Raw genomic sequence first — 24,743 nt, 5'->3', positions numbered from 1 at the left:
GGTTCACATGCATAGAAAAAGACAGAAGTGGTGCTGTGGCTTAAGTGGTAGAGCTCTAACCTTGAGAAAGACAAAGGACAGTGCTCAGGCTCCAAGTTCAAGTCCTGGGACTGGCACAAACAAAAGAAAAAATAAGAAAAAGAATGGGGTTAAAGGCAAACTTCCTGCCTACTAGGCAAAAACATCTAAGGAACAATAGAACAGCCCTGTGTGTACTCATGCAATACTCTGGTAGGTGTTAGTTGCTCTGGTAGGTGTTTAAGAGATTTCTTGTTCACAATCCACTCTTGCTTAGAATATAAATCCTACCACTACCAGCAAAAAATTATTTTGAAACAGATTATTAAAACAGTAAAATCACGTCAAAGCATCAGGTTGTTTTTTAGGTCAGATAAGATGTTAACAGCATGGGCTGGGAGTTTGGCCTAGTGGTTAAAGTGCTTGCCTAGCATGCATGAAGACCCGGGTTCGATTCCTCGGTACCACATACATAGAAAAAAGCCATAAGTGGTGCTGAGGCTCAAGTGGTAGAGCTCTAGCCTTGAGAAAGTCCAAGGACAGTGCTCAGGCCCTGAGCTCAAGCCCAGGACTGGCAAAAAAAAAAAAAAAAAAGATGTTAACAGCAGACGAGGAATAAAACTTACTGCCTGATGAATTTAGGACCTAATTCTTTTATCATCAAAGGATAATCAAGGAATAGCTCCTTTTACGGAAGGCTGAAAACAGATCAGATGGGACTCTGCTAATTCCTTAGAGCTCACTTGTGTTGTGTGCAGTGCTCAGTAGGGTAGGATGCCCAGCAGAACCTCAATCTCAGCTCACATGCTCCCTTTCCCAGTTGCCGCCTCCTTCCACGAAGCAGCATATTCACTTCTTTACCATTTCCTGAGGCCAAGCCTCCACTTCCTACATCTGGACAAGGTTTGTGATGAAAGCTTGGTGTTCTGCAAACAGGGGCAACATTCAGCACTGTTGAATGACATGATGAATGAAAGAATTGTATTCCTGGTATCCACCACATCCGTGGAAGTTTATGACTATTTCTTGAATGAACAAGTTAACTTGTAGATGTGACCACCGGCACAGTTACTAACCCGGCAGTTGTAATCTCTGCATAGCTTATTCTTTCTCCTCTTCTCAATGCTTACCCGATTATATGCAGACATTTGAAGACTACTAAGGCTAAAGACTATAAATTATGTTTCCAACTAAAATTAATTCATAGCCAAATGCAAGGAAAAAGCAAGTGCTCTTGGAAAACCAACTCTGAAGTAGTTGGGGATTATTGACTGGCTCAGTGCTGTGAAATAGTACTGAACAATTTTCCTTAATTTTTAGTGTCTGGCTTGATTCATTTCTCAGTTCATATGGCAAACTATTATAGATCCAGTCAGTATTTTAGTCTTTGGAAAGAGACAAGTCAATAATACTGTACTCACATTCATTCATTCATACATAAGACAAATATTAACTATGAAGCTACTATGTGTCAAACTTTTTACCAAGCCTTGGGCATATAGCCTCCCCTCCAACTCTAGTAGAGGAAAACATGACAATAAAATACATGAATAGTATAGATTACATAGGATGTTATATATAGACTATGCAAAATGCAAATAGGCATAGACAGCAAAGATTGGGAGTATAATTTTAGACACTGTAGCCAATGTAAACCTCACTTGAGAAAGTCATATTGGAGCTAAGGCCTAAAAGAGTTAAGGCACCAGGGAAGAGAAAACCCAAGGTGCCAGCATGAGTTAGGAACACACTTGGGACATTTGGGTTCTAGTAACCAATGAAGAGCGAAGCATCTGAGGTGCTCAACAATGGGCCTGTGGACAGGCAGAATTCATAATCAGAGACTGATGTAAGTGAGCCAGTGAGGTGTTGGAAGCTTGCCCTGTTGTGCTCCTGTGAGTTTCATTGTTTCAATGAAGTAGGAGGCAAGAGAAAACAGCCCTTCATACATGTATCTTTTAAGAGTCCCAGGAAGCCAGATGCCAGTAGCTCATACCTATATTATCTACTCGTGAGGTTGAGATCTGAGTATTGAGGTTCTAGATTAGCCTGGCCAGCAAAGTCTGTAAGACTCTTTATCCCCAATTAATCAGAAAATAAGCATAAAGTGGAGCTGTGATGGAGCAAAAAAGCTAAGGGATAGTACCCAGGCCCTTGAGCTCAATCAAACCCCAATACCGGCACAGTGAGGGCAGAGGAAGGAAGGAAGGAAGGAAGGAAGGAAGGAAGGAAGGAAGGAAGGAAGGAAGGAAGGGGTGAATGTCATGAAAACAGTAATACACCTAAAGTCTATAGATCTGGTTCCAGAAAAAATGAATAAATAAAAAGACCCAGAAACAGTGCTCGCTTCGGCAGCACATATACTAAAATTGGAACGATACAGAGAAGATTAGCATGGCCCCTGCACAAGGATGACACGCAAATTCGTGAAGCGTTCCATATTTTAATTTGAAATTTGATAGGGTAGGGGGGAAAACCAAGACGGGGAGGGGGGGCGGGGGGGGGAGGGTAATGGGTACCAAGACATAAGAAAGGGTATCAATGTATGTGAATTAATGCACCTTCTACCTGGCAAATATGTAACCCTTTTATTAATTACAATAAAAATATAATAAAAAAGAAGTTAATAAAATATATAGGAGAAAAAAAAAGACCCAGGAACATGTTTACACATACAGCATATGTAAAGCCATCTGAATGCAACATGTACAAACCAAAATGACATGATTTGGCTGAATTTCCATGAAGAATGAACACTGCGAGTCAATTCTCCAAGTGCTGTTGAGATTTTAATCAGGCAAATCAACAGCTCTTTTTTACTGGAAGTCATTTACATTTAGGTCATGGCATTAGAAGCGAAATAGCACCAAGTAAAAACGTGTGCAGGTTATGCATGTCGGCTGGTCTAGAACACTGTTACAAGAAAAGCAGTATAACCATAGGGACATCCTAGTATCACGTGGAGCTCCAGCTCTGTATTCTCTGCTTCATATCTCAAAACATTGGGAATCTGGAATTCCCAGGGGTTTCTAATCCTCTCCATGGGCAAGAAAAACAACTCTCAACCTACATTTCCATGACAAGAAAACATACTTAGACTTCTCTCCAGGTGAGATTTTACCAGCTGGGTAAAACAATTTCTTGGTGTCCCGTGTAAGCTTTGTCATAGACCCATTTAATCCCTACTATACCACTGACTGTGGGACTCTTGTCATAAAGAACTGAAGCTGTGAGCTCCTGGCCTGGTTCAGAGCCAAGATTGTATTGTGAAGACACACCCAGGATTGGGTAACAATTTAATGCAGACACCTTAGACCAGGAAGGGACCAAAAGAGTGGAAGCTAGATAGTCCTGGAAGGAGGATATAGGACTTAGGGTAAGCTATCTTTCTGCTGTGATTTAGATGCATTTTCCTCAAAGATCCATGTGTTAAAAGTTTGGTCCCACAGGCTCAGTGGTTTCCCTCATTTGTCATAATCAGTAGAAACCTTGGGCTCTCCTAGCAGAGATTTACAGTAGAACAAAACCTAGATACATAAGGCCATATAGAATGATACTAAGTGAAAGGACCTCTAGGGTATAGAAACAAAAGCCATAGAATGAGTGATTGTTGTCCTTAATGTACTATGTTATCTCTCATCTCTTTTGCTGTCCTTGGTTATCTCATATTGCTATAGTATTTCACCTGGTTATCTGATACATTGTATATATGCATATTTGGTTATTTGAAGTCAGATAGGGAAGGGAGGAAAACAAGATGAGGGGCGGGGGTGGGGGGAGGGAAATGGGGACCAAGACATGAGAAAGAGTATCAATGTATGTGAAGTAATGCACCTTCTATCTGGTGAATATAATGTAACCCTTCTATTAATTACAATAAAAATATATGAAAAAAAAAGTTTGTTCCCCAGGGTGGCACTAATGGGAAGTGGTGGAATAATTAGGAGGTTTGGGCAGGTGGAAGTTTCTTAGGCCATGTTGGGGAGGGGTGGTGCCCTGAAAATGACTACTGTGCTCAGGTTCTTTCTCTCCCTCTCTGGCTCAGCTTCCTAGCCTGAGCAATTAGGGGTTTGCTCTACCACATGCTTGCACTACCATATGCCATTTCTTCCGAAGCCAAAACACGGGACCACTCAGTCTTAGACTGGAACCTCCTGATCTGAAGCTAAAATAAACCTTTCTCTTCCTAAGTTAATAACTTCAGGTCTTAATAACAGGAAGCTGACTCATATGCCTTCAGTGAGGAACACAGGGAGCTCGCTCTAGAAGGGAGCCCAGCACACCATTATCTGCAAGAGATTGGGAAGACCAGAAAGTGAAGATGAGGAAAAGAGCATAGGACAGAGGAAGACTTACCTGGGGAAGCAAAGCCTGAGTCATGTCCCAAAGAACCCTCACCAGAAGTACTGTGTGGTGCACTGGGCTGCCCTCCAAAGCTGCCACGGGCACTTTCTTGCAAAAGAGGACATTGCAGAAGAAAGATCTCTGCTCTAGAGGTTTGAGTCACTCCACAAGACATTTGCTCCTAGTCAGATAACCTGAGCCTCGCATCAGGACATGTGTAAAACTACTCGAAGCCCGGCTCATCCCTGCATTTTGGAAGATGACAGTAGCTCCCAGGAACTTCCTCAGGAAGTGGAGGGCAGAGCAGCCATCTTCATTACAACTATACAAAGCTTGTCATGCCCAGTCCTTGTCCTTTCCTTCCTGAGGCAGGAAGTGGCTCTGAGCCAACCTGCAGGAGCTTAATATATAGGCCCTGGGTATTTACATAAAACTAAGATGGGAGCATGTGGATACATTTATACTCTAGAATTCCCTTACATGATCTGAGGCTATCCCTTACCAAGGATAGTGAGGATCTATATATTTTATATCTGACATGCTATGAATATAGTTTTGCTATGAACCAGAGCAGAGTATCTGTGAGTATTTGGCCCTTGAGCCTATTGCCAGAAAGACAGTGTCTGGATTTTTAATTATGTCCAAGTTAAAAGTATTGTCTTTGAATCCTCCAAACTAAACTTCCAACTTGAACATAAAATAATCCCTTATGGTCCATTAGATTTTTTTTTAAATCTAGAAGCACATTTTCCAAGTAAACAGATCCGAGAGCATATCCCAAGAAAAGAAAAGATCTAAAATCCATCTCTCCCTCCATTAGCTCTGTCTACAATTTGAATTTTTTTTTTTACATTTCTTGATGGTAACCATGCTTTCACAAGTCTCCTGCCTCTGGCCTTGCGGCATTCTGGCTGCTTCCAGTGAACTCATTTTGCCCATATGTTCCTGTTGGATAGAAAATCCATAATTCTACCAACCAGGCACATACAAAAGTCAGGTACTGACTTGTCTCCTGGAATTTATTCCAGCCATTTGGTGCCCCCTAGATTCCACCCCAACATTCTTGGTTGGTTCTGGCCCGATCTCTGACTATGGTTCTCTCCACCTGCAACTCCACATCTCTCCCAGATGTGGTCCTGATGTTTATCAACTTAGTCCCTGGGTTAAGGATGTTGCTAGTCTTCCTCACACTTGTAGTCTAGAGTGGCTGGTGCTTTTGCTTCAGTATCATTTTCAAACACAAACTATGAGCTGGAAGAAAAGAAACCATGATCTCCAGGTAGTGTATAAGTTAGAACAAGAGGAAAAATTGTGTCTGGTGACCCAGGCTGTGGTGCAGTGCTGTGTGCAAATAATTCCTCTGGCCATGGGCAGAACAATGGCTAGGAAGAGATGGTGTCAGTGGCTCGCCGTTATTCGACAGCTACGCAGGAGTTCATGCTGTGTCGGGCTTTCATTTTCTGTTCTAAGAAAGGGTAAAAAAAAGATTCTTTTTGTGTTGTATAGCAGAGAATTGATAGAAATTTTGATATCTGGAAGCTTTTCATGATGCTACTGGGTTTTTTTTTTCTTTTTAATTCTAGAAAGTCCACAGAGTTCACCTTCTACATCTCGATGCTGTGCGCAGGAGCTATGATGGCATCCTGGAGAGGATGGCCCAACTAAAATCAATAACAGGATGGCATCAATAATAGGATGACAGTGTGACCACTGCTATTTTTATTTTTAAAGTAAGCCTCAATCTTCCCCAGCCACAGAGACCACTGACACATGAGACCCTGGACACAGAGGCTATCTCAGCATTACCAAGCTCCTACCCAGTTCCCATCAAAGCCTCACTGAGAAAGGTGTTATTTAGAATGAGTTTTTGTGCCTGCAGCTGGTGGCTCATGCCTCTCATCCTAGCTACTCTGGAGGCTGAGATCTAAGGAGCACGATTCAAAGCCAACCTGGACAGCAAAGTCTGTGAGACTCTATCTCCAACTAACCACCAGAAAACCAGAAGTGGGGCTGAGGCTCAACATGATAGAGGGCTAACTGTGAGCAAAAAAGCTCAGGGATACTGCCTTGGCCCTGAGTTCAAGCCCACGACTGACAAAAAAACCCACAAATTTCTTTATGATCTTTTATGATATGTAATTTCTCTGGTCTTCTTAGGTACCATGCTCTCTACTTGAATTGATTGTCAGATGGGAGGTTCATCCACAAAACCTGAAATCACAAGGAATTTGCTATTTTTGTTTACTATTTGCCCATCAGCCACCCTTCTATAAATTTTAACGAGTATCCTTTTTTGTTGAAAGGAAGCAAAAAAGAAAACAGAACTAGGAAAGATTTGACTAGCCTGAGAAATTGTATGTACTCTCCTTTTTTGCCGTTTCACAAAGCCGTTTATGAATGTGGTATCCCTTTCAATATTCTCCCTATCCCTACCCCTTCATCCTAGAAACCCACCGACTTATCCTTCTTCTACCTCTGTTCCTATAAACACTCCATCAAGACATTTCCAGATCATTTGTCTATCACCGCCCTTTCTTACTATTGAGTGCTAACCAGCCTGTCCAGGCCTTCTTTTTTATCCCCTTGAGGGATTTATGTAACCTTTCCAGGTTTTATTTCTAGTCTCTATTCTGTATGATGGTTAAAATCCCATGAGATGCTTAGAAGAGGTTCTAATGAATGGTGAGCACTTTGCCATTGACCATGACATTGGCTTGTTAATTCATATTCTCTCTACCTCACTAGAATGAAGCTCCAAGAGTCAGAACCATGTCTTACTCATCATGGCACTTAGCACACTGTGTTTCTGTTTGCATAGTAAGTGGATTTTAAGCTAGACCTGAATATAAACATATAGATAGATAGATAGATAGATAGATACATAGATAGATACATAGATAGATACATAGATACATAGATAGATACATAGATACATAGAGATATAAATATAGTCAAATGCAAATCCATTGTTAAAAATTATAAAATTCCCTGAGTTATACTAACTAGAGTCTCCTAGGACTCCTGGAATCCATATGGGTTAATTCACTTTATAGAACTAATTTTATAGAATTAGCTTGTCTTGTAGGATCCATCCTTTTAAAACCCCCCTTTATAAGATTATGCATCTAAAATTATTGTTATTCTAATCTGAAAGGCATTAATTGTTTGTATAAAACCTGTACCTTGGCAAAAGATTCCTGAACAGAATCCCAGGGTCACAACAGATTGGAGAGAGATTCGATAAATGGGACTACCTAAAAATAAAAAGTTTCTGCACAGATAAAAGCATAGTCACAAAAATAGAGAGACAGCCAACCAACTGGAAAAAGATATTTACCAATAATACATCAGACAAATGGTTAATATCCAGTATGTATAAGGAACTCAAGAAACTAATTCCCCCCCCCAAACCCAGCAAACCAATCTCTAAATGGGCAAGGGAACTAAAGAGAGACTTATCAGAAGAAGAGATTAAAATGGCAGAAAAGCATATGAGAAATGTTCATCATCCATGGTCATAAAGGAAATGTAAATAAAAACAACCCTAAGATACCACCTTACCCCAAAAAGAATGGCCAAGATTTTGAACTCAGTCAATGACAGATGCTGGCGGGGTTGTGGAGAAAAAGGAACCCTACTACACTGCTGGTGGGATTGTAAACTAATTCAGCCACTCTGGAAAGCAGTGTGAAGGTTTCTTAAAGAACTGAAAATTGACCTTCCCTACGATCCCACCATACCACTCCTGGGCATCTACCCTGAACATCATAACCCAAGATATGATAAGGACACCTGCTCAGCTATGTTCATCTCTGCACTATTCACAATAGCCAGGCGATGGAAACAATCCAGATGCCCTACTGCAGATGAATGGATACAGAAAATGTGGTATATATACACAATGGAATTCTACATAGCCAACAGACAAGATAAAATAATGGCATTCGCAGGGAAGTGGATGAATTTAGAGCAAATCATGTGGAGTGAGACAAGTCAAGACCTAAGGATCAAAAGGCGCATGGTATCCTTAATATGTGGCTATTAGATCCAAAGAGTACAAGAGCAAGGACTCAATATTTGCCTACCCAATGCTATGGACATGGTATTGGAAATATAAACACAACTACATAGACATAAAAACTAATGACTCTATAGATATAATGTTTTATTACATAGATTAATATGTATCTATGTTCTACAAACCCTTAGCCTAATTTTGATTATGTTCTAAAAACTAAGTGCTGGTATTGTATATGGAGATTCCCTTCTTGAATACTTTTTGTTAAACACGTCATTTGAAATATGATGTAAAAATCAATGCTAATAAATTCTTTAAAAAAAAAAAACAACCCTGCGCCTTGTAGGCATAACATCCTGCGTGATCTCCAACTTCTTTGATTAACAAAACATTTATTGACCATCTTCTTTTTTTTATTGTCATTAGTAAAAGGGTTACATGATATTTGCCAGATAGAAGGTGCATTAATTCACATACATTGATACCCTTTCACATGTCTTGGTACCCATTTCCCTCCCCCCCCCACTCCCCCACCCGTCTTGGTTTTCCCCCCTTCCCTATCAAATTTCAAATATCCAAATACAAATAAATTCAATATATCAGATAACAAAGTGAGATACTATACCAATATGAGATAACCAAAGGACAGCAAAGGAGATGAGAGACAACATAGTACATTAAGGACAACAATCATTCATTATATGGCTTTTGTTTCAATATCCTGGAGGTCCTTTCAATTAGCTTCACATTATCTGGCCTTATGTATCAAGATTTTGCTCTATTGCAGATCTCTGCAAGTAGAGCCCTTATTGACCATCTTCTAAGGCACTGCGATGCTTACTGATCTAAGCATTAACACATCATGACTCTTATCTTATAAAAGAATGGGTTTCCTTGAAATTTTTGTATGTGTGTATGATGTACTTGGAAGAGATATCTACCTCTTCCAGCCTCTCTGGTCCCCCTTTCCTTTCCTCTTCATGATCACAGCCTCAGCATTCCTACACATGTAAGTTTATTTATCTAGTGAGGCAATTTGTCGGGGGGGGGGGGGGAGTATGAATGCCCAGAAAAATGCAACAGTCAACAGAATCCCTCAGACTTTTAAATGGCTTCCGGCCATCCTCTGAGTGACTCATAGTATTGTACAGCAGGAAGGCTCTCCTTTAGCTGAACCTCACCCCGGGGTAGGTCTCATTCATTCCTTCTTTTTCCTTTCTAAGTGTCATCTAGTAATATAATTCTAGTTGTTAATTTGATTTTATTGGTAAAGGTTAAACACATTGGTTGTCAAGCAGAACGAAGCTGGAAGGCTAGGTATGGTGGCTGATGCCTGTATCCCATGCACATGGAGACAGAGATAGGAGTCTGGCCCTGGACAAAAGCCTGAGACCCCATCTGAAAAAAAAAATTAAACAGAAAAGGCTCAAGTGATAGAATCCTTGCCTAGCAAATAAAAGGGCCCTGCTGAGTTCAAATCCCAGCAAAACACACACACACACACACACACACACACACACACACACACACACGTGCATGATGCACAGTTTATATTCTACATGAACTAGCTAGGTAACCCTGAGCAAGTTCCTTAATATCTCTGGACCTCATTCCTTCACCTAGTTTCTTCTCTTACAGATTGCTTGGCATCTTGTATGTAAAAAGCTTAGCCAGCTTTAATGACAAGGGTGTTTGTTCTAAGTGCTTTGCCTACATAAATGTTGCCCATGTCATTCTAGAGTTGGGAATGAAAACACTTGTCACATCCAGGACTCATGAGCTTCTTCTTAAAGTCACACACACAAAGGCCTGTTTTCTTGCCAAGGCTTTCTTGCCTTAGAGGTGATAAGCCCCTCTCCTCCAGCCACAAGGCCTTTACCCTCTCTCTTCAGTGACTTTTTCTCAGAGACCTGCAGCCTTTACACTGTCTGCAAGCATGTCTGCATTTTAGTCCAGCAGAGCTGGCTTTGCTGGCATTGAGGATGAGATGCAAAGCAGTTTCCAAATGAATGAAATGACATATTGAGAGCGGGGCTGGCGGCAGCATCTTGCTGGAAAACAGTCATGACTCATAGGAAAGACAAAGTCTGAGTAAGCATGGAGGAAAGACCAATCTTCCCTTCAATTATCAGGGCTTTACAAATAGGGCCTCGGAATGGAACAGCCGAAGACATCTGGATAGGTCTCCCAGGCTTTTGAAGATGGTCTCATTCCTAGGCTGGTTTATAAATGTCCTACCTTCCTCTTTAGCTCTATCGGAAGGTGGGAGAGAAGACAGATGGTAGATACTAGGTAATTTTATATGTGGCCCCCACCTATGTCATGATAAGCATTACTAATCAATTGTGAAATGACTATTAGATGATGTGCTAGAGCTTCTTACAGTCTACATGCTGAATCATAAAAAGGATTCAAAAGTTCTTTCTATACTACATGTGTATATTGTCAGAAATCTAGTTAGAAAAAATAATTTAAATCTAATCATAAACACAATGTTCCGTGCTTGATTCCTTCCCTATTTGATGAGGATGTACCACTCCATGCTACCTCATCTTCGTATTTTTTTTTCATGCCACTCCTGAGGCTTAAATTTAGGGTGCCATCCCTGAGCTTCTTTGCCCAAGGCTGGTACTCTACCACTTGAGTCACAGCTCCACTTCTAGCTTTTTGGGTGGTTAATTGAAGATAACAGTCTCACACACTTTCCTGCCTAGGTGAGCTTTAAATGTCAATCATCAGGTCTCAGGGGATTGGATTTCAGGATCCAGGATCTTGCCAGGATTATGGGTGTGAGCCACCAGTGCCAAGCTAGTGAGTCTTAGCATATTTTAAGCGGGAAACATGTCTTTTAACAACCTAAACTTTTCTTCTAGTCTATATATTCTTTTAATGAGTAGTTATTAGAAATATTAACAATTAAATTGAGGCAATCAAAACTCTATCTTGATTTTTAATTCTAGTAACTTCCATTTTTTAACATAAATGATTATTTCTTCAGAGGAAAAAAACTACAGTCATACATTGCTTAACATGGAGGACACGGTCACAGAAGTGTGTCTGTATTCTGCACAGGAATGAAAACATGTGATAAGGAAGGGCCAGTAAGATCCACAACTTTAGATGCAGAGTGAGGGACAGGAAGAACAAAACATAATGGCTAAAATATAGGTCAGATTGTATTGCTATTTGTCTAGCCTCCTGGTCATCTCTAATTGAACTTTCAGTTCAATATATCTAACACTAAAAATGTCATTTTTTCACATATGATGTCACCATCATCATTATCTTTTCCATATTACCATTAATATATTAATATACATTATATAATTATTATATTACATATTATAATATAATTAATATATTGTTAATACATTATATATTATGTATTATGTTAATGGAATTAATATATATTACATAGATATATATTTGTGGCAAGTACTACACGGGAAGGGATAAAAATGAGCAACATAGTTAAAACTGTAGAAAGGATATGCAAATTGTTTTCTCTACCTTACTGATTTACTAGAGCTTTAGCTCCCTTGTTTAACCATAGCTTCTCAGAGCCAGAGATTGCATAAGTAAACCTAACGCTTACTGAGTATTTTCCACAGGTTTCCTTGTGGGCAGTACCCATGCGATTCTCCCAACAGGTTTATGGGTGGCAGTATGCAGTCCTGGCAACATTGTCTCATATGGGAGAAAGGATTCAACTCTCTTGCACTCTGGGACTCTGAGAGTTTAGTAGAGACACAGCTAACCCAAATAGATGAGAGCACAGAAGGATCTAGAATGGAAGGAGATGCTTGGTTGAATTCACAAAATTATTAGAGGAAAAGTGTTGCTAAGAGGACGGCTCACCTCTGTAATATTCCTGAAGTAGACAGAAGCATGGCATCATTACTTAGATCAGTACACTTTACCAAGAGCAGAAAAAGGGTTAAACGATCAAATGAGATAGCTGGGTGCTGATGGATCACGCCTGTAATCCGAACTACTCAGGAGGCTGAAATCTGAGGATCACAGTTCAAAGCCAGCCTGGGCAGAAAAGCCCCTTAGCTTCAATTAGCCGAAAGTGGCCCTGTGGCTCAAAGTGGTAGAGGAGGGCTAGCCTTGAGAGAAAAGGGCTTGGCAATAGAGCCTAGGCCTTAGTTCAAGCCCTACAACAGACAAAATAAAAAAGGCCTGATGACCACAAGAGCCAGCAAGGGAGACTGCTCAGATGGGAAGATGGCAGATAAGCCAATGACCCCTGTAAAGGGACACCTTTCCTTTCCCCACCACCATCCATCCTGGGGTACACTGTTCTTCCTTTTCCTATTGGAAGCGCCCCTTCTCTCTCTCTCTCTCTCTCTGTCTCTCTCTCTCCCTCCCCCCCCTCCCACCTGCAGCCTCCTACGCTTGCTTTTGTGCTTTGCCTATTAATGAACTCCTTAACATCCTTTCAGCTCAAATGGGCTCAACAGAGGCCTTTTCTTTCCACCACCCACAAGCAGGCCTGGGGCCTGCTCGGACTCCACTTGATTTCCTCAGTGTTTACTGTTAGGTGAAATTACTTGGCTTGTTTCTTTATTTTGCATTTTATGTGTTTCTCGAACAGCACATGAGGGGAACCTAACCTGAGCCGTATTGGGGCAGGGAACTTTTCCAACATCTATAACAACGGCTGGCACACAGTTGGCACCTAATAAGCCACTTCTTCATCATGAATAAACAAAAGATGTCTTTATTGTAAACCTATCTAGTGTCAGGTACTCTGGCTACAGAGATGATCTGGCAACCACATATCCGAGTACAAGTAATAATAACTAATATCAATGAATGGGTGAGAAAACATAGGGCTTGGGTTTAAAGCCAAAAAGGTAGTGGGCCAGAGAGACACTCTTTGGAGAAGGCAGAAGAAAGAGAAAACAAACAAAGCACAGAATCCAAAGGGAACCCGAGTCCACAGGATACACTAGGACTTATTGGATGATAATCTGAGCATGATGGGTAGTGACACCTGAATAGCCCAAGATTTCTCTTATCCATGTGTCCCATTTCTGTGTCTATTTGCTATGTATTGACATCTGTCCAGGTTTCCTGTGATATGCCCCACAGTGATATCATGGTTTTCTTCTTCCTTTATCCAAATAAACTTCCTTTTATGTTCATCTTCAGGTGAATCTATTTCTAATTATGTTGCCTGTAAAAATCATTTCATTATGAAGATAGACTTCCATTCTTACGTTCTGTTCTTCATTCCATTTCTAAACCATGCTCATCTTGTGAGTTGGAAGGTTCACTTGGTGTTACATTACATGTTAAACCCAACCCCCTCCTATATATGTATGGGTTTGTTTTGATAGGCAGGATTAAGCAGAGCGTGGGTGGCTCATACTTGAAGTCATAACTACTTAGGAAGCTGTGATCTGAGGGGCACCGTTTGAAGCCAGCCCAGGCAGGAAAGTCTAGGAGACTCATCTCCAATTAACCACCAAAGAGCCAGAAGAAGAGCTAGGATTCAACTAGTAGAGTTCTGGCTCTGAGCAAAAGAAGCTTAGGACAGTGCCCAAGACCTGAGTTCAAGCCCTGGGCCTGGCATAAAAAAGAAAAACAAAGGTCAGTACTATAGGAATTGATCGTGATCAAAATATTAAAAGAGAGGATGATATTCTAGAGAGAGTGTCAAAGGATAGCTTCTCTAATGAGGTGACATTAGGTAGAACCCCTGTAGAAAACTAAAGAACATTAGGGAGAAACCCTTGTAGAGGTTTAGAAAAGAATGTTCTAGAGAGAAGCAGCAGGTATATAAAGATCAATATGACTAGTAGAGAATAAAAGGATGGCAGAATAGACTGTAGAAATTCATAACTACCTTCAGCTTGGGAAGTCAGCTCTGGGAAGTTGTGGTAAATAAGTAGAATAAAATAAGTGAGGACTATTCCACTATTAGGAACTGAACTTCAGGTTCTGCAAAGCAGGTGCTCTACCAGTGGAGCCCGACCTCCATCCCATTTTTGTTCTGGTTATTTATGATGTAGGGTCTCACTTCATGCCTGGGTTGGTCTGAGCTGCTCAACAATTGTGCCGTCCTTGTAGGTGGATTTACAGGTGCATAACAGCATACCCAGCCATTGGTTAAGATGAGTCTTGTGAACTTTTATGGCTGCCTTGAACCTTCATGCCCCAATCTCCGCTTCCCAGGTAGCCAGGATTATAGGCTTAAACCACCTCACCCAAATGAAAGGCCGTACGACACAGGAATTGATAAATAGTTCTATGATATCCAACGTTTAGCCTGACTTACCTTTGCCTGTATGTTTAAACCCATGTGTCCTATCCAGACCACAGAACAGAACAGCCACTACACAAACAACTCCTCTTAAAGATCAGTACCACCCATCTTGCCCTGTGATCTTCCAGGCCATGTGGCACTTGCTGATGGCACTGACACAGAAGGGTTTAACATCATCTCCTATCTGGCTGGAGTCCACCTTTCTGACATCTGGACATCCTGTGGCTGAATATCTCCTGGAATTTCAAGTGTTCTAACAAAAACAACTGACTGTACATGTTCCACGCTGACTTATCCTCAAAGGTCAACAGTCAGCACTTGGAGAGGCCTATGTTGATTGTAGCTTCTGTACCTGTCTGACCTGAGCCACTGAGCTTATTCACCTTCTCTCTATCCTAGATTCTCAAGCTGAACTAGACTCTAAGTCAAGGTGAACGAATCCACCCCCAGTCCCTAGCGGTGGCAGTGACTCAAACTACTGGTCTGCTCTGCTGATAATCTTGCACTTCCTGTAAACTGTAGCCCTTCTCCCTTCCTGCAGGCTCTCCTTTCTTTTTTCTTGTCACGCTATCTGTTCTTTGTTTATGAGATTGTTTTGTGCCGGTTTGTTTTCTGGTCTGTTGGTCTTTAGTCTTTCTTCCTTCTTTCCTCTCTTTCCTTCCTTCCTTCCTTCCTTCCTTCCTTCCTTCCTTCCTTCCTTCCTTCCTTCCCTTCCCTACCCTTTCCTTTCCCTTCCTTCGTTCCTTCCTTCCTTCGTTCATTCCTTCCTTCCTTCCTTCCTTTCTTCCATATAACCAAGTCCCTAAAACTTCCTACAACAGATCAGAAGTTGATTCCTAGTCTTGATCTCCCATGCTTCTTTTTCTAATTCCTCTGTTCCTTTGAGATTTGAACTCTCCCTTGCCTACTCTTTCCGACATGAACCCTAACTGATTTTAGTTCTCCACCTTCTGTTTTTATTACCTTCCAACAGATGAATGTCTAGGTTACAAGTTCAAGTTGTCTAGAGCCAGCCTGACTATCTTAATGCCTTTTACCCACTGTTTCAAGCAACGAAACAAGCAAATAGAATCCGAAGTGATGGGTCATCACCAGAAATCACACATGCTCTGTCTGCCTAAGTCTACAGCTGGTCTGTGTGGTGTGTCCAGTTTGTATACATATCCTGACTGTCTGCCCTGGAGAACATCCCTGCATGCTTCTCCCCTTGTTCAAAACATTCCTGTGATCTGAGTTGAGAACCTTGACAACTAGATTGTTTTAAAAAAAACCCACAGTGACTAATCCTGTTCATGCTAGCTGGGAATTCCTTGAGCAATTATGGGATCTCCCCTCATATCACAGGGATCTGTGCTTGACGGGGAAGCCCCGAAACCCACATGTGCCGCTCACAGGACCCATGGCTTCCTCCCCTCCATACTAAGAATTACTTCTTCTTCTCCAGGTGTAATTGTTTTTTAATGAGTGTATATTTATTGTACAAAATAATGGCTGCATTACGACATGCTCATGTGTGTATAATATACTTTGAACATATTAACCTTCCTATTATAGCAGAGGGAAGGAGGGCCTTGTTCTCTGGCTCGTTCCCCTTCCTTTTCCTCAGTAGTCCCTCTTCTATGATGTCTTAAAGCAAAAAAAAGAAGTAGATTTTTTTTTTTTTTGGCAGTCCTGGGCTTGAGCTCAGGGCCTGAGCACTGTCCTTGGACTTTCTCAAGGCTAGAGCTCTACCACTTGAGCCTCAGCACCATTTCCGGCTTTTTTGTCTATGTATGTGGTACCGAGGAATCGAACCCGGGTCTTCATGCATGCTAGGCAAGCACTTTAACCACTAGGCCAAACTCCCAGCCCCAAGAAGTAGATTTTTGAATCTAAGAAAAAAACATTTGGCAGTATTGCACTGAACTTGATGAGATGACCTCTATTTCCACTCATCTTCATGTAACAAGATTTCCTTCTTTCTTGATCAATATATTCCATTGTGTGTACATTTTCTTTATCCATTCATTCTCTTAATGGATGCGTAAGCTGATAGTATAGCTTGTCAAAGAATGCTGCTTCTATAAATACATTGTATGCTGACTCTCAGTTCTTCAGATACACACACACACACACACACACACACACACACGTATGTATTCAAATATGTATATATGTATTTCTTCTATGTTTAGGATTTTTTTTTGCCAGTCCTGGGCTTGGGCTCAGGGCCTGAGCTCTGTCCCTGGATTTTTCTCAAGGTTAGGGCTCTACCACTTGAGCCACAGCACCACTTCTGGCTTTTTGCTACGTATGTGGTACTGAGGAGTCAAACCCGGGTCTTCGTGCATGCTAGGCAAGCACTCTACTACTAGGCCAAACTCTTGGCCCTATGTTTAGGATTTTGAGAAACCTTCATATTGATGTCTACCACGGCTGGACTAACATATGTGCCCACCGAAAGTGTAGGACATAGGAATCATTTCTATGATTAAATAAAATTAAATGGAAACAAAAAGTATTGTTTAGTAGTGAATCCAAATATAATTTAAAAATTTTAAACTATGAAAGAAAAGAGAATAATGAGTGAATTTCTCTCCCAGACTCCCTTCCCAATTTTCTAGCTCCTCTGCCCACAGACAACCAGGATTACTTGTTTTCTTTTTCTTTTTCTCTTTTTTTTTTGGTCTGGTCTTAGGGTTTGAACTCTGGTTGGGCACTTTCCCAGGCTCTTCAGATAGCACTCTACCACTTGAGCCATAGCTCCACTTCTGGTTTTCTGGTGGTTAATTGGAGGTAAGACTTTCACAGACTTTCGTACCCAGGCTGGCTTTGAACCACTATCCTCAGATCTCCGCCTCCTGAGTAGCTAGGATTACAGCTGTGAGCCATTGGTGCCTGGCTTACCTATTTTCTTGTGTGTTCACATTCTACATCTATTTAAGCAGAGATTGTCTTTAATACAAAGGTTAACAGTGTAAACATTCCTTTTTCAAGCAATAATGTACTGTCAAGTTCATTGTAAATACAGAAAGCAATTCTAATGGTGAATATCATTCTGATGAATACAGAAATTATAGTTTATGTAGCAGTCCACGAACAACATACATATTTTGCCTTTGTGACTAATGCTTCAGTTAATGCTGTTGCAATATGACCTTTTAACAGAAGATAGGCTCTAACTTGATAATTTGCATTCATAATTCTGTTTTCAACTATCTCAGTTTTATACATCTACAATTCTAAGTGTTTTCTTCTCTCCCCTCCTTTCTTTCTCTTTATTTCCTCCTCTTTTTCTCCTCTTCCTCCTCATCCTCCTCCTACTCCTCCTCCCCCCCTTTCACTTGCTAAGACTTAAACTGCAGGAGGTGGTGGGGCCTCAACTTTACTCAGCTTGTTTGCTCAGCTGGCACTTTGCCACTTGAGCATGCCCCCAGACTAGCTTTTTGCAAGTTATTTTGGAATGGAGTCTCACAGACTTTTCTACCTGGACTGGCCGCAAACCAGACCTAAATCTCTTGAGTAGCTAAGATTATAGGCATGAACTACCTGAATCTGGCTTCAGTTTCCTTTTAGAACAGTAGATCCTTATAGAGGTTTTAATAAATAAAAACTTGAAATCCCACCTCAAACCAAAATTTCGTCACATGAAGAAGGACTGGGGTTCAATCCTCAGCAAAGAGAAGAGAGGAGACAGGAGAGAGGAGAAGAGACAGAGAAAAGAGAAGAGAGAAGAAGAAAGTAGATGACAAAGGAGAGAGGAGGGGGGAGAGGAAGGGAGGGAAAGGGGAGACAGAATAAGAGAATATGGCTGGGTGTGGTGGCTCTTGCCTGTAATCCTAGCTACTCAGGAGGCTGAGATCTGAGGATCAAGGTTCAAAGCCAGCTCAGGCACAAAAGGACCTGAGACTCTTATCTCCAATTAACCTCTAGAAAATGGGAAGTAGGGCTTGGCTCAAGGGTAGGGTGGTAGCCTTGAGCTGAAAAGCTCAGGTACAGGGCTCAGGCCCAGGGGTTAGTACGGTAGCCTTGAGCTGAAGAGCTCAAGGACAGCACCTAGGCCAAGTTCAAGCCCCATGACCCACACAGAGAGAGAGAGAGAGAGAGAGAGAGAGAGAGAGAGAGAGAATGAATATGCTAGGCAGTGTGAACTGCAATGAAATGGCAGATAGATATGGTCTTAGTGAAGATGGAAACTGTCAGCTAAAATGTATATCTTTTTCTTTTTTTAATATTAAGTGTTCATTCTCAAATTTTTCTATATTTACCAAATGTGGTAAAAGTAGCGCAGTTACCCCCATGGGGCTCAGGTAGAAAATCTAGCCCCTGGCTATGTGACACAAGCAGACTGAAAACCTCCGTGTCTGGTGACCTTATCTGATGGCCTCCCACAAATGCTGGTGGAAAAAAAGAGTCAGGCCACTGGTATGGAGTCTTGTGGTTTCCCATCAAAAGAAAGAAACCCTGGGATTGGTCAACAGAGCCTATCTCGTGTCCTCCAGTTTCCTTCCCTAAGTACTTAGCGTTAGTAAGCAGCTCCGGCCGTGACACGGTCTCTCTGTGTCTGTCTTGTATGTTAACATGTGCTTAAGTGAAGGGTTTTGGTAGATGAACATTGATAAATAAGCTAGACATTTTATACATCAGCAGAATTAACCAGAATATCTCTAAAACACATCGAAGACACATCACGGTGGCCATCTGGCTATCTCTGCCTGAAACCCTTCAACTAGAAGAAATGAGATGTGAAAGGATCTCACAGAGACCAGCGCTGGCCTCGTGTTAACCAAGGTAAGTGTTCTGACAGAAATGGGGTAGGCATGAGATTTGAGGGGGAAAATATCTCTCTGGCAAACCCAGATGTAACTGTGGAATTCATACATGGTCCCTAGCAACATGCTCCACAAAGGCACACCATCAGGAAACCTCTACAAGTATTTTTCCACGGGTGTGGGCCAGCGTTAATACTCAGGGTAACTTAGATCTTAGATAATGGCAGGCAAGGCAAGAGGTAAGCTAAGACAATCCCAGGGGAAGGGAGGGTGATTCTCTGAAACTCTCCATTTTATGCTTCAACGAGCATCCAAGCTGTTTGTTAATCTTCCTGGCAGCCACATTGTAGAAAGTGGAAAGTCTTCCCTAGTGGCTGTTATCCCTCCATCTACTCATGCTTATATAGTATTTGTCCCAAGACTCTACCACTTGATTTCCAAGTGCAATTCCAAGTTGCAGTTTCCTTTCTGGGTTTTACAACTGAAAACACCAGTTTGCTATCCAGAACAACTGACAGAAAGGTGCTTTATTTGTTTGATGCCTCTTATGAAGCTTGATGATCAATCAGCAATCAAGTCCCCCATTTCTCCCATTTCAAAATGAAAAATGAGGTCACATTATGTTGTCCCTAACCTCCTCCTCATCACCCCCCCCATATTCTCCGAGCAGATGAAAATTCCTCTCTATAGATTCTCTTTTAAGCTTGAGTTGATACAAATGCAGGGGAAGAGGAAGGTAATATATATGGTAATTCCCTGAGGCCTCATTGCAAGTATAGAAACACTTTATTTTTACATTGACTATTTAAATCTGGTCTTCATATTTTATTATTATGTTTTCTTCGTTGGTCATGGGGCTTGAACTCGGGTCTTGGGCACTGACCCTGAACTCCTTCACTAAAAGCTAGTTCTCTACCACCTGAAGCCACAGTGCCATTACCGGTTTTAGGTGGTTAACTGGAGATATGAGTCAAACAGACTTTCCCGCCCAGGCTGGCTTCAAACTGTGGTTCTCACATCTCAGCCTCCTGAGTAGCTAGAGTTACAAGTATGAGTCACCAGCACTCCCACTATATTTTAATTTTTATATTCAAGTTTTTTTTTATAAATTTTGTTTCCACTTTGGCTGACAGGAATGAGCGTGTTAAATTTCCAGACTGACTTTTATAGCAGCTAAGGGCTTCATTTACCAAACGCTCTGCTTTTTCTAGATAACACTATATCATTTCCACTTGCATAGCTTGATGTTGCCTCAAATATATGCCTGAAGTCAAACAATTCTGAACACTTACAAGTACTTCCTTTAGCCCCTCCATTTCCCCCTTTTTCCAGCCAGTTTCAGGTTTTACACTGGGTAAATTTCTCTTTGTTTCTCTGTCTTCTCTATCTCTGTCTCTAACTCTACCTCCCTCCTGACCTCACACATATAGACACACACACACACACACACACACACACACACACACACACACACACACACACAAATGTGTACACAGACACAATTATATTTGTGTCAGTACTGGGGCTTAAACTCGGGGCCTGGGTGCTATTTCTCAGCTTTTTCCCTCAAAGCTGGCTTTTTTATCATATGAGCCACAGCTCTCTACATCCAATTTTTAGTGGATAATTGGAGACCAGACTCTCACAGATTTTCCTGCCCAGGGTGGATTCAAACTGAAATCCTCAGATCTCAGTCTCTTGAACAGCTAGGATTACAGGCTTGATCCATTGTACTCTTATTTTACATCTAGCCTTTTCCTCACCCCAAATTTCCTACTTAACAAATACTCATCCATCACAATCCAGCTCAAATTCCACCTTTTCAAAACATTCCCAACTACTGCAACTTGAAATATTTCCTGTTTTCTGGTATTCCACAGAATTTATTACACTCATGACATATATTTGTCACTTGGTCTTAGTTTTCTTTGAACTTTCACAGGCTTTTCTCTTCCCAACTAAATAGTCAGGTGATTACAGTGTTATTTGCATAATGAGTCTGGAGTCTGCCTAAAATTTAGTGTTTGCACTGTTACTTACCAGCTATAACACAGGCCTCAGTTTTTCCCATTTATGAAATGTGAACTAGCAGAAGCTGTTTCCTTCCAGGGGTTTTGTGACCATTGTATGTAATCACACATTCTAAGAACTTAGAATATTACCCAGAATCTGGTCATCCTTAGTATCAGTAATTACAATTTTGCTCATTTTAGCTCCAAAGAATATAGCAAAGTATCCTGTGTGTGTGTGTGTGTGTGTGTGTGTGTGTGTGTGTGTGTGGTAGGACTTCAACTTAGGGTTTTTGTGCTGTCCCTGAGCTCTTTTGCTCAAGGCTAGCGCTCTACCACTTTGAGCCACAGCACTACTCCTGCTTTTCTGGTGGTTCATTGGAATAAGAGTCTCATGGACTTTCCTGCCTGGGTTGGCTTTGAACCATGATACTCAGATCTCAGCCCCCTGAATAGCTAGGATTATAAGTATGAGCCATCAGCACCCCGCTGTGTGCTCTGATCTTTAGTCATGCTTAATCAATATAGAATAAGACTCAGCCAAGCTAATTGTGGGACACAAAACAAGAGGCAGACTTTATGGGCAGTGTATTATACCAAGCGGGGAGGGGGGGGCTTCCAGCAATACTACCATCATGTCATAGAAGCTCTGACTTACTGTCATCAGCCAGTTACTTTCTTTCTAGGTCCCCTGCCCTTCTTTGGGCTTGGCTTTCCTAGAGCTAAATTACCTTTCCTGCCAATGAAATCTGATCCTGATACAGAGAGCAGGTTGCCAGTCTTCATCAACAGCTGCAGAACAATTGACGATAGACAGAGCGGTGAGGGCATGTGCGCTGCTCAATGGAAACAAAAAGGCACATCTTTCTTTCATAGTAGAACTGGGATTTGCACTGGGGACTTCTTGTTCACTTTTGGGTGCTCCACTTCTTGGGCCACACTTGCAGCCTGGCTTTTAGCTGATGTTTTAGAGATGGAGTTTCAAAGCCTTGGCTTCTAGCCAAGGTCCGACATATGCTGGCCTCCTCAGCAGCTAGGATTATAGGTGTGAGCCACCAGTGCCTGGCTTAAAGTCACATTTTGTTTTTAAAGGAGACTAAATTGGAGTCCTATTAAACATCACTGGTATCACAACCATTAAGTGGTCTATGGCCCAGGCCTGCGCCCCATTGAAAACAAGCTGGAGAGACACGAAACAATTCTGTTAAAAGGTGAAAACTAGGACCAAAGTCATGATGAAGTCAGTTCCAGTGACATTCAAGCTGGGTCACTGCAGGTCAATGTTACAACTGATTGAGAAACCAGACTTGAATGCCCAGCTCACCTGGAAGGTGACATTCAGTCCCCAGCATTTAAAGCACACTGGTGGCTGGGGGCCGCGGGCAGGGGCGGGTCCATCGGTCCATCGGGCATCCTCCCCTCTTGCTCTGGCCTCTGAGGTATCGTGTCACAGGGCTGGGAGCGACACTTCTGTTGGCAAGTGGATCAAAGGAATTGGAACATTTCTGAAACGTTGGCCTCGATTGTGCTGGGTGTGTTCAGTTCACAGAAGTTGGAACTCCGCTCTGGGAGCTCTTCACACTTGGCCCTCAGGTGTCCAGCTCCACATTTTCCCAGCCTCCTCCAGGCCATTCGGATTTTACCCTGATTGCCAATTTCCTGGTTAAGAAAAGTCCTTTGCCTGGGTGAAACCCCAACTGCTTCATTTGTTTAAATTCCCTAATTGGTCTTGCTTGGACAGGGTGTGGTGTTGTGGTTTGTTTTCTCCCCCTTTATGTGGGAATATTGATCATTAGTAAACAACCCTAGCACAGGCCCTGGCAAGGCAGCCCTGCGTTCCCCTAAGTGCCTAAGGCCAGGATCCGAGTTGTTGCCAGTTGGAGAAGGGGCGGCTCTCTGGGACAAAGCTAGGGAAAGAGGTGGGGGGTGGGGGGAGAGCAGAGGGAGACGATCTGGACCCCTGGGCTGAGTGGGTGAAGGGAACAGGCCGGGGGTGGGGGGGTAGAGCGCTAGACAGACAGACAGACAGGCGGACGGACGGACGGACAGGTCGCAGCAGCTCCCCGCACCCCTGTCCACGCCTCCCGGGTTTTCCCCGCGGCCTGGGGTTTCCTGTTTCAGTTCTCGGCGATCTCCAGCAGCAGGTGCTGGTTTGCCGAGCTCGGCTGGCTCCAGAGGCGGCGGCGAGGCCGGGGAAGGATCGGAGCACCGGGGGAGGAGGAAGTGGTGCGGGGTGCGAGCGAGCGAGCGAGCGGGCGCGGGGCTGCGGGAGGACGGCTGGGGGAGCCGGGGTCGCGGCCGCCCGCCCGGGGTGTGGAAGGGGAGGAGCGGAGAGACCCAGCCGGCGGGGCTCCCGGTGCGCGCGCGCGCGCTCGCGCGGCCCGGCTGGCGGGGCGGACGGCATGGGGACGCCTCCCGCTCGCCCCGCGCCCTAGCGGTGGCCGCGGCGGCCCTGGGCCGGGACGGGAGGCGGCCGCCTGCCCGAGGGCGCCGGGGCTGCGGCGGCGTCCGGAGCATGTCGTGATGGCTGCGGAGAAGACATTGCAAGTAGGTTGAGCAACAGCCCGGGTGTGTGCGCGCGCGCGCCGGAGGAGGGAGTTGTGCAAGCCGGGGGGCGCGGGGAGGGGGCGCGGCGCGGGGGACCCAGGTGGCCGTTGTCGCCCCTTGTCACCTCCCGCGGCCCGCCGGCCGGAGCTTCCTGGCGGGACTGGCCATGCCGAGCAGCGGCCCCCAGGTTCGTCCTCGGGAAGGGCCGGGGGTCGAGATCCAGCCGGACCAGGGGAGGCCGCGCCCGGGCGGGCGGGTGGGAACCGGGCGCTCCAGGCCCTGGCGGGTCGGCTCCGGCTCCCCGAAGGTCGAGCGGCCAAGCTCCGTGCCACCCAGGTGTGGCGGAGCGGCCGAGCCCGGCGCATCGACCCCGCGGGCAGCGCCGTCCCCGCCGGCCTGGGGGACGAGGGGAGGCCGGTGTCCGCGGCCTAGGACACCGACCGGTCTCTTTTCCCGCCCGGCCGCCGGGGAGGGGGAAACACGGACGCCCATAACATGGAGGTGCGGGCGCCCCGATGGAAAACGGAACCTCTGCAGGTCCGAGCCTCTTTGGCGCTCCGGGGGTGAGGCGCCATCCCACATCCCGGCTGCAAACCCCGGCCATTCGCTCCGGTTCTCGGATCCCCGGCCGGCGCTAACCAGAACCCCTCCACCTCCGTCCCCCGCGCACCCCCCAGGCCCCGGCCAGGTCCCCGGTGCACGCTGCGTGCTCTCCCGGCTCGGGCCGCTGCGCCGGGTTCACTCGCTGCCGAGAGGCGTTGCACGTTAACTTGGGAGAAATG

At 43.7% G+C, this 24,743-nt stretch overlaps 1 protein-coding gene and 1 non-coding gene across 2 annotated transcripts in view; both read left to right on the top strand.

Moving 5' to 3' along the window:
• Positions 1–2,357: 2,357 nt before the first annotated feature.
• On the top strand, positions 2,358–2,464 carry LOC150045603 (U6 spliceosomal RNA). Its single transcript, XR_016532900.1, has one exon. It is a non-coding gene; the product is annotated as a U6 spliceosomal RNA (small nuclear RNA).
• Positions 2,465–23,591: 21,127 nt separating this feature from the next.
• The window catches only part of Zc3h12c (zinc finger CCCH-type containing 12C), a 38,079-nt gene continuing 36,927 nt past the window's right edge, over positions 23,592–24,743 (top strand). Inside the window, exon 1 of the mRNA XM_090319560.1 lies at positions 23,592–23,961. Within this exon, the coding sequence (XP_090175686.1) occupies positions 23,938–23,961 (24 nt within the window). The 5' untranslated portion in view covers positions 23,592–23,937. The remainder of the gene's footprint in view (positions 23,962–24,743) is intronic.

The sequence above is a fragment of the Megascapheus bottae genome, chromosome 27, assembly GCF_031878675.1.
Source record: "Megascapheus bottae isolate mThoBot1 chromosome 27, mThoBot2.hap1, whole genome shotgun sequence".
In the NCBI taxonomy this organism is placed as follows: domain Eukaryota; kingdom Metazoa; phylum Chordata; class Mammalia; order Rodentia; family Geomyidae; genus Megascapheus; species Megascapheus bottae.
The sequence above is the reverse complement of the archived record's forward strand: the minus strand, read 5'-3'. Positions and strand labels throughout refer to the sequence as shown.